The sequence below is a fragment of the Palaemon carinicauda genome, chromosome 1 (genome assembly GCF_036898095.1).
Source record: "Palaemon carinicauda isolate YSFRI2023 chromosome 1, ASM3689809v2, whole genome shotgun sequence".
In the NCBI taxonomy this organism is placed as follows: Eukaryota; Metazoa; Arthropoda; class Malacostraca; order Decapoda; family Palaemonidae; genus Palaemon; species Palaemon carinicauda.
In genome coordinates, this window is record NC_090725.1 from 158617369 (window position 1) to 158627699 (window position 10331).

The 10331-nt window shown below is 46.5% G+C and overlaps 1 protein-coding gene across 1 annotated transcript in view; it reads right to left on the reverse strand.

Annotated features, from left to right (window-relative positions):
• Window positions 1-10331, reverse strand: part of LOC137652682 (ubiquitin carboxyl-terminal hydrolase 19-like) — a 328815-nt gene that overhangs the window by 284957 nt on the left and 33527 nt on the right. Inside the window, exon 4 of the mRNA XM_068386089.1 lies at window positions 2833-3095. Within this exon, the coding sequence (XP_068242190.1) occupies window positions 2833-3095 (263 nt within the window). The remainder of the gene's footprint in view (window positions 1-2832; window positions 3096-10331) is intronic.

The window sequence follows — 10331 nt, forward strand, 5'->3', positions numbered from 1 at the left end:
ATGAACTTATGCCAATAATATGAAACGTAATTGAAGTTTGGTTATCTTTATTATTAGTTCTCGTACCGAGGCCTAGGCTAGCCTACATATAAATATCACTTAGAATTCAAGGGGGTGAATTTTATGATTTAACGTTTTTCTTATGCACAGAAATATACGTTGTGTTGAATTTCGTAGCTAAAATAGCTTAAAACTGTAGGCATGGAGTCAGGTTAGACCTACCCTAGGACAAAATTGAACAAAATTTGACTTATACAGGTTCCCTTGAACTTATTATATGCTGAGAACATTCTGTACAGTAAAAACTCTGCAGTTAGAGGGATATTGGCTACAAGAGGAGAAACCCCGTTCACAACCCCAACAAAAGATTGCCAACTTTGCCTCATACATTGAGGATGACGACTTCCTGAGGTATCTAAGAAATCTGTTTCACAAATGGTTGCAAAAATCCTCTTGAGAGTGGAGATGCTGGATAACCTGCATGCGTGAAATCATAGGAATGTGACTGTCTTGTGGTAAATATTGACACGGTCAAAAAATGCAGTAATTTCTTCAGAAACTCTGCCAGCAACAGTAGAATGTCCGGGTACTATTCTAATTGTGACCATAGCAGAGCTATCAGTCACAGAAAGGTTGATCGCAGATATGTCTCTGTTGAAGGCTTTCTTCAAGAGGAAGAACAGCAAAAAAGCACGTGTTCAGGTTGTCCTCTTGTGCGGCGGTAAGATAAACACTTCAGTCGTGGGAGAGCCTGGCCAAAAAGGGTCAAGGGGGTGTTGAGTACCACAAGACTGCATGAGAGCAAGCAAAGATGGCTTACTGGGTTTAAGGCAAGCACTAGACACGGGCAGGGGTACCTGGCACAAGAGCAGACAGCAATCGGAGCTCTCAACCCAGCCAGGTGATAAGTGATCCCACCTGGCGAGAATGCACAGTAGCCAGTGCGCGCTGCAGATTTGACGAGACTCGCTAGACAGATGTATCAAGCATTGAGAACCACCTGTCTGCTGAATGATCACTCTATGAGTCATCCACGAGCTCCAAAAAGCTGTGGCAAACGGGTGACAAGTCACACTGGTGTCTATTAGATATCTGGGGGATAAACTCCCCAGCGAGGGTGCCTACCAAAGGTCCAGGATGAGTCGGCATGCTCAAAAGGGGGAGTATGGGCAAGCCCAACCTAGCTGTTTAGCTCATAGCCTCACCCCTCAGGGCGAGAGCGCTGGAGGATTACACTCGCCTGAATGCTACTCTAGGTAGGAAGAGCAAGCTCGTCCTCACACGAGCTCATCACGAAGGATGAATGTGCTGGGAATCTGCTCAATTGAGCACTAACCCTGGGAGGATGGGCAAGCCTGTTCTGAGGAGGAGCTTGCTCACCCCTAGGAGGAAGGATAAACACAACTTCATAAAGAACTCACCAGGAGGGGAGAGTACGCTGGAGCAACACTATGAGAGTACTGAGGATCTGCTGCAGAGGGCGAAAGTACAGGAGCCGACAGACCAAGTGGAAGGGACTCCCTTCTGTCGGCTCTAAAAGGGAAAGACCTGACTCCAACACCACGGGATCAGACAGATTTTCACATCATCTTCCTCAAACTAACACCTCTAGTAACCTGTCCTTTGAAAGGAACCTGGAAGTCCCTAGGACCTTCCAGACCCGAGGGTTCCTTGAGTTAAATGACCATAGCTCTTACTTGATCGCCTGCTAGAGGAGACAGAAGGAGAAGAGACAGAGGGGAAGTTACCTGGAGAGGGGAGAAGTCGTCGGGGTTTTTTAGACTCAAGGCAGACCTTGAAGGTGAAAGAAACCCTTCTAGAATTCTTCCTCCTGTCGTACCGCTTCCAACGGGAGGATGACCACTTCCGATACTCAGTGCAAGAAGACGCCTCCATGTAGTGTCCTCTACACGAAGAGCAAAGCTGGTGAGGATCCATGCCAGGACACAGACATGGCAGCATATGCCTGAAAAATAAAGTTTATACTGACAGCCAGTCTAGGTGCATGGAAGAGAACATCTGTTGTCAACAACGGCTAAAATCAAATTGGGGTTGTGAGTGAGGCGGGGGTGTGCTTCCTCGCTACCACTAGTAAGAACTGGAATGGTTGTTGACACCTTGTTAAAATTTTTTAAGCCCGTATTCCAGCTTACACTAATTTCTATCTCATAAGTAAAAGAACGAGGGTTTGTATTCATGTTGGAATAAATTGCTACAATTTACTACAATACTGACGTTCTATATCAGAATTTTCCTGTTATTCAAGGGTTCCCTACATTATTCATGCACATTCAGTCCAATATTTGCACTTAATATTTACTTATGAAATGTTTGCTCCTTCAAAACTATCTACTTGAGGTGGTTTGCTTATGAAAATGTTTCTGCATATTAATTTTTAGAACTTTCTTCATTAAAGTTTCCACTGATATATAAATTATATATTTTTTTTCACTTCCATTATGGGTATAAAATATACTACTTTTGTCTTCTTTTCATACATGTTCTACTGCCATTTGCTTTATAGCACTATCACTATAATGTGCAGTTTAATAAGAAGCCTAATAAAGAAAAGTAAAATATCTAATAACAAAAAACACGCTTTACTAAGGATGACGAAACTAAGATAAACTTTACAGCCGAATACTTCGACCAAAGTTCAGCAAAATATGTAATTACAAAACAGTACTACAATGGTAATTACACAACTGAAACAGGGGTCTAGATAAACAGTTAAAGTTTCTAAGTTACTACTTGATTAATAATTTACCATAAGTGTCAGCTAGACATTTAAAAAAACAATTTACTGCACAGTGATGGCCTCAGTATACTAACCTTGAAGAAAAATGAACAATAACAGAGTCCTCCTGGAAATTTACAGAAGCTGTTTCTTTGTTAACGTTCTTTATGTACAGGACTAAGACGATTATTTTCTCAGCATCTCGCTCAACCAAATCACTTTTTACATTAGTTACAGGTATAATACTAGTGTCTTCCTTCTCTTCTGTCTCTGAATTCTTCTTCTCAGCAGTCTTTCCAGGAGATGAGGCTTTATTCTTGGTGGGAAATATTTTTTCAGGGGTGAGCTTTTTGCATGGCTGAAAAATAACAAAACTTACTAAAGATATATCCTATGATAAAATTCATCACTAAACAAAAATAAGCAATTCGGAGATAATTTGTATTTTTCTTTAACTAATACAAACCTGTAGTTATTTATATAGATATTCTTTCGGCAAAGCTGGAAGGTAACCATTAGACTGAAAGTGCGAGGTACCAACCCTGCCTATCCCCTTGAGTGGGTAGCCCAGGGTTGGCTAGGGGGTACCCAACCACCTCTATAAATACTCTCACAGCTGTCAGCTATATCACATTTGATTGCAGGCAGGATTTCTGGGGAACAGGTGATGGCGGGCCAATTTATATAAATAACTACAGGTTTGTATTAGGTGAAAATACAAATTATCTCCATATTTGTCATTTGTTCCCATACAAAGAAACCTTTCGTTATTTATGTGGATGACTCACTCTTAGGTGGGAGGAAGTCCTAATTCTGGCATGGACATTGACCCAGTTTTACCTAGTACAGTACATGACTGTGGTCAAAGGAAAACTTTGATACCTCGCTAAACATACAAAGTGAGTATCATAGCAGCCTGAGCAATTCATTGTCACCAGTTATGTACGTCTTATATGAACATCTTTAGAGTTTATATAGAAATTAGTAAAGACATTTCCTATTGCAGACCTCGCGGGAAGCAACAGGGACCTGGACAGTATATAAATTTATGACATACTAAGCTATGCAAGGGAAGTGATAATTACCTGCAGAGGTTGAAGCCAGCTTGCAGAGGGACCCATGGTGCTGTACCCCAAGGGGGTACGAAGACTAAGAAAGGAAAGCCAGACAATCTCATTCATCCCAGTCTTAACCCGGGTAACCAATGCCTCCAACCAAGCTACTTGTCCAACAAGGAACACAAAGTATTCTTAAACCACTTGTTGAGCAGCCACCAAAGGACCGATAATAAATGTATCGAGTCTCCTGTGGGTCACATCTTTCCAATAGTGGCCTGTGAATGTATTTTGTCATTTTCACACACCCAATTGTACTACTTGCAACTCAGAAAAGTTGTGTTTAAATCCCAGAAAAGTACTGATGACCCTGACATCATGGGCTCTAGGTCATCGAGCCAGAGGAGGATCAGGGACTGAAGCTCTTTCGGTCACCTGGCAAATCCAGGATGAAACAGTATTTTTAGTGATACTCCTCTTCCCCATACCAGAGCTACCAAAAAGAGATATTAGTCGGGGCCGTGTTGCTGCAGTGCGTTTAAGATAATATCTCAAACTCCTCACTGGGCATAGTAACAATAGATCCGAATCATTGGTTACAGAATGAATGAATGATATGAAGTTCTCTGGCATCCTGACATTATCATTGGTTACAGAATAGAGACTCATAATCTGAAAGGGCCCGAATCGAGGGTCCAGTACCCGCCCCATCCCCATTTTGAGTCTTAGCAATGAACCCAGAGACAAAGCCATGTCACTTTCCCTCATCCCTTTGAGTGGGCGATGTCATAAAGCCAGGATGTTCACCATCTCTTTGCCGAGGCTAAAGCGAGCAGGAACGCCATCGTGAAAATGAGGTTTCAGTCAGTTGCATGGCGTAATGGTTCGTAAGGAGGTCCGTTTAAGGACCTTAAAGCGCGAACAACGTTCCAAGGAGGAGGCCTTATCTCTGACTGAGGGCAAGTAATCTCATCTCCTTTTGAGTAAAGAAAGCTCCAACGAAGAGGATATGTCCACTCCTTTCAGCTAAAAGGCGAGGCTCAAGGCTGAGTGATAGCCTTTCACCGCCAAGACTGAAAGGAGCTTTTCCTCCTGTAGATATACAATGAACTCCGCTATTATGGGGATAGAGGCATGGAGAGGAGAGATATTCCTTCCATGACACCAACCATAGAAGACAGTCTATTTTGCCTGGTACACAGAGGCTAAGGACTTACAAAGTATCTAGACATTCTCTCCGCAACTTGTTGTGAAAAGCCCTTCTGAGAGAGGAGACGATGGACAGTCTTCATGCGTGAGGTCGAAGCGACTGCTTGGTTCTGTGGAAGATGTTTGCTTGTGGTTGTTTGAATAGATCTGGTCGTGGAGGGAGCTCTCTCGGTAGATCAACTAGTAGTTGCAGGAGGTCTGGGAACCACTCTGCATGATGCCATAGCAGAGCTATGAGGGTCATCATTAGATTTTTGGATGCTCTGGTCTTGTTGAGCAGTCTTCTCATGAGACAGAACAGGGGAAAGGCGTACACGTCGATGTTGTCCCACCGTTGTTTAAATCCATCCTGCCATAGAGCCTTAGGGTCTGGGACTGAAGAACAGTGCAGTGGAAGCTTGCTGTTTGGAGATGTTGCAAACAGGTCTACAGTCGGGGAACCCCAAAAACTCAGGACTTTGTTGGCTATCAGAGGATTCAAAGACCATTTGTAGCCTACCGAGTTGCTCTGCTCAGATTGTCCGCTAGCACATTCCTCTTGCCTGGAATGAAGCGGGCCGATAGGGACACCGAATGTTCTTCTGACCATCTGAGGATCTTTACTGCAAGATGGCATAGAGGCCGCGAAAAGGTACCGCCATGTTTGTTTATGTATGCCACTACTGTGGAGTTGTCGCTCCTCAACACCATTGACCTGCCAGTAACTATTGGAAATGATAAAGAGCTAGGTATGTTGCTTTCATCTATAAGAGATTTATGTGGTGGTACCTTTCTGACTCTGACCAGAGGCCGGACATCGTGCGATGCAGCAAGGGGGGACCCCCACCCTTCTTTTGATGCATCTGTGAAGAGCATCAAGTCCGGAGGGGGGGACGAGAAGATCCTGACCTTTGCAAAAATTTTCATCTGCAACCCAACAAAAGGAGGTCCGTCACTTGTTCCTGAGTAATTGAAACTCGAGTATCCGGTGAATCTGAGTGTTGGTTCCACACGGACTTTAGCTACCACTGCAGGGATCTTATCCTCAGGTGGCTGTTTGGAACCAGAGGGAGGAGAGAGGTTAGGTGACCTAACACACTCAACCAACAAGAGGCCAGTAGAGCTTCCTGTCTGAGGAAGTGTGAAGCCACTTCTCTCAGCCTCTGTACTCTTTCGTCTGATGGGAAGACTTTCTATTGGAAGGTGTCTATTATCATACAGAGGTATACCAGTCTCTGTGAACAAAGCAATGATGACATCTCAAGATTAATTAAGAACCCCAGATCCTGACAAAACTCGAGAAGCATGTCTCGGTGACGAAGAAGGGTCATCTCCGAGTCTGCCAGAATCAGCCAATTGTCCAGGTATTTGAGGAAACGAATGCCGTTCCTGTGAGCCCAAGATGACACTAGAGCAAATAGTCTGGCAAAGGCCTGACGTGCTGTCACGAGACCAAAGCATAGAACCTTGTACTGGTATATTTTGTCCTCGTGTATGAACCTGAGATACTTCCTTAAAGGCGGATGTATTGGGATCTGGAAGTATGCGTCCTAGACATCCAGGGTGCACATGATGTTCCTTGGTCGAACCGCCTGAATAACCATGTCTGCCGTCTCCATCCTAAAATGAGTCTGTTAAGACCCATCCACAACCTCTTGAAGAGCGCCCTTCCGCAGCATGGTCTGGACTTCAGCCGGGAGGGCCAGCTCCTTTGCGAGTCGCCTCGCATAGAAGCTTAAATGTGCTGGATCACATGTTAGAGGAGGGAGAGATTGAATGATCGGGATGTGACACCCTATGGCAACTACTTCGATTGCCCAGGGATCTGCCCGTGAAACTGCCACCTCTGCCAGAGGCATTGCAGGCATCCTCCCACAGGTGTTAGGTGAAGAGGAATGCCGTTCGTAGCGGAAGTGACCACCTTGGCCACTGCCTTTTGCTCCCTTCTTTCCTCTGAAGCTCTTGTTCCCTTTCTGGGCTTTGGGCTGAAAGGGCCATTTAGACACCTTGATAGGTCCCGAGGACCTAGAAGTTGAGGGATTAGAAGCAGCAGCCTGCTGACTGCGTGAAGACTGGGAAGGTCTTCCATACGGCCTTGACGTCATGGCCCTACGGAGGAGAGAATCGTTCGACGATTTCCTCCATTATTCCGCAGCCCTCTCAATCTCCTCTGGAACAGAGAGAGAAGAACCCTCAAGGATAGAATTCCTAACATGTGAGACTTCCACCTTCGGCACCTGTTTATGGAATTTCCCAATGACAGTATCCCTTCTCTTCAGGATAGTGTTCGCCTACAAGTTGACAGCAGCGTGCGATAAGAACCCAAGAGTTCGGGTACTCGACAAAAGGAAAGACTCCAAAGACTTCCTATCAGACTCCTTAGAGAGATCATGGGAGCACACCATGAAGCCCATGGACCCCAACCATAGGTCGAGTCACTAAGTAGCCTGCATGGCATACTTCACGCCTCTCTTTTTGTTGAGGAGCTCGACTGCCTAGAGGGAGGCCCTCAGAGAGGAGAGGGTATGAGCTGGGAGACCCTTCGTCAGAGATTCCACCGAAGGGTCAAGGGACATGGTAGAAAGCGGTTCCCCCTTGATCCCGTAATACTTCCTTTGTAGTACAAAAGGAAGCGGCAAAGACTGAGAGGAGGAACCTGCCCTCAAGGAACTGGATGTTCCGGCTATTTGGGCGATAGCCTTCCTTTAGGCGGCCGTCAGGTCTTTAGACCACAGCAAGGCTGCACTGGTTCTATGGGGCTTCCGAGTCTCAAAGATTTCGTCGAGAACCATATCCTTCCACTCAGCCCATTGATGGCCCTCATACAAGAGAGGACCTACCAAAAGGTATGCTCCAACTCTTGTCTTTCTTGTTCCGAGAGAAAGTTCGGACTAACTGCTCTCGGAAGATTTTCATCATCTGTGTCCAATGGCTCATCTACCTCCAGGCTCACGTCCAGAGCTTGGGGTAGGTCGGGGTCGTCAACAGAATCGAACGAGGGACCCGCAACAGAGGACCTTCTGTGTGCCTCTGCCAAATGGGTTTCCCTTGCCGCATCATTCTTAGGCTTGGTTTTGGTGTCTTTAGATTCCCTTCACACAGGGAAGTGTTCCTTCAAGATGTTGGAAGGAGGAACTTGCGAGGGTTTTGGAACACCAATAGCCGAAGCCTCAGCAGTAGGAGCTGTAAGCTCATCCTTATGTTGGAGTTAGAGAGATAGGACGCTGGTCCAAACACTACCTCAATTTCTTTAGGGTTGAAGGGGTGGAAAGAGATCTCCCTGGGAGAGCCAATGTCCCTTCTTGTCCTATGATGGACAAGATCAGCGTGCAGTGGAGTTACGTCTCTCATCCTCCTCTTTGTCTCTTTGTCATGGTCTCCCTTGTCTTCAACGAGTAAAGGGAAGGTTAACCAGATAAGAATCAAAAGAAAGAGGCACCTCAGCATGAGATCAAGGTGGAGATCTTCGCGCCTTGTCCGACAATAGTCTCCTTCTAGGGTCAAGACTCCCAAGAGACGAATTCGAAGAAGAATCCAAGGGAATTCGTGGAGTAGCTCTGACTGGAGCAGTCGGAGACTGCAGTAGTGGAGCCACACCAAAGGACTTTTGCAGGGTAGAGAGGAAGGTACTCACCCATGTAGGGAGTTCAGAACCCTTTGGTAAGTCCTGAGGTTCCCTTGAAAATCCAGGAGGAGAATGTCCCCAAGGGGGAACCTTAGAGGGATCCTGCGCAGACATAGGGGAGAGTTTTTGGGGCAACAGGAGATGCTCTTTCGATGGACGAGGACCACGGTCCAGACTGATACGCACATCAGCGTACCTATTAGGAAGCTCCTTAAACCCTTCTGGGAAGAGTATAGGCCTGCCGCTAGAGGTGGTAGAAGCCGGAGGTATTGGTACCACACTTGCTTGCGGTTTCGAAACCTCTGCTTGTGAATCACTTGTGGAAATCGCCAATTTGTGTGCAAAATCGCGAATTTCACACAACAAAGGGCGCGATTCACAAGCAGAAGTGCTCGCAACACGAGCACTAGGAGCCATACTGGAAGAAGAAAGCCTCGGGCATTCCTGTTGCTACAAAAGGTACACCTACGCCAGCCTATGTCGCCAGAGAGGGCTGCCGAGTATGGGCCACCTTATCGTTGGTGAACGCGTCATAACAAGATGTGTTATATAATGTTGTATAGGCGAACGCTTCGCTAAAACACCCCAGGCAGCAAAGGGCACTGGAGGTTTAGCTGGACACCTATCTGAAGAACGACCTGCCTCATCATCAGGGTCGGTCCGAGGTCATTTAGGAGAAGGACGAGTTGAGGAGCGATGAGCTGATGGACTGCGCAAACGCTTACCTCTACCTCTAGACGAGGAACGTCTAGACCTTGATCGTGAACGTAGTGTTTGTGATCGGGAGCGTCTAGCTCTCAATCGGAACCATCGTGTGTGCCTATCTCGCGAACCTGAGCATCAGCCTGGCGATCGTGAACATTGGCTCCACAATCGTGAACGTCATTCTCGTGAACAGTGCCCTCAAAAGCATGAACGTTGCCCTCATGAACGGGAGCTTCGTCCTCACGAACGTGAGCGTCATCCTCCTCATCTACATAATCAAGATCTAGATCACAAGCGTCTGGACCTAGGTCTAGACTCAGTTGCTCATGATTGAGAAGAGCGTGATCGCGAGACTTCTCCCTGTGAAGATGAATGCCTCCGAGGAGAGCATCAAGACTGTTGGTCTCATGAGCGTGAAGCTCTAGAGCAGGAACACCTTCTGGACGAAGAGTGTTAGGATCGCGATGACCTTCGATCCTGATGAACGTCAGATCGTAGCGAATGATGATCAGAAGTGACCCCGAAGGATGAGAAGATGGTGAAGCTTGTCCCTGCGCGTCGCTGGTGGAAAGAGCACTGGTCTCTAGGAGATCATCCACTCCAGCCAAAGTATTCCTGTGGAGAGAAATAGAAGGCTGAAGGTTAACGACGACAATGCATCAGGATGGCGAGTAGGATCGTCATCAGCAGGATGCCGTTGGAAAGTGAACGCAAGCGATCACCTCAACCACGCATGAAGGGTCCAGGAGACAGATGACTTCTGCAGACCTCCAAAGCGAGAGATATTGTGGGCTCTGGATTGCGCTTAGTCTTCTTCCTCCTGCGCCGTCCAAATTTCTCCCATTGGGAGGCAGGTCACTCCCTACATTCAACACAGGGAGAACCCTGCTCACAACGATGCTCCCTGCACGAAGGACACAGAGAGTACCGGTCGGTATCCCACGATGACATAAAGGTACCGCACGCAGCACCCTCGCGTGCAGGACAGGTTCGGAAAAAGGCGATCAGAAGAAACAAGCAC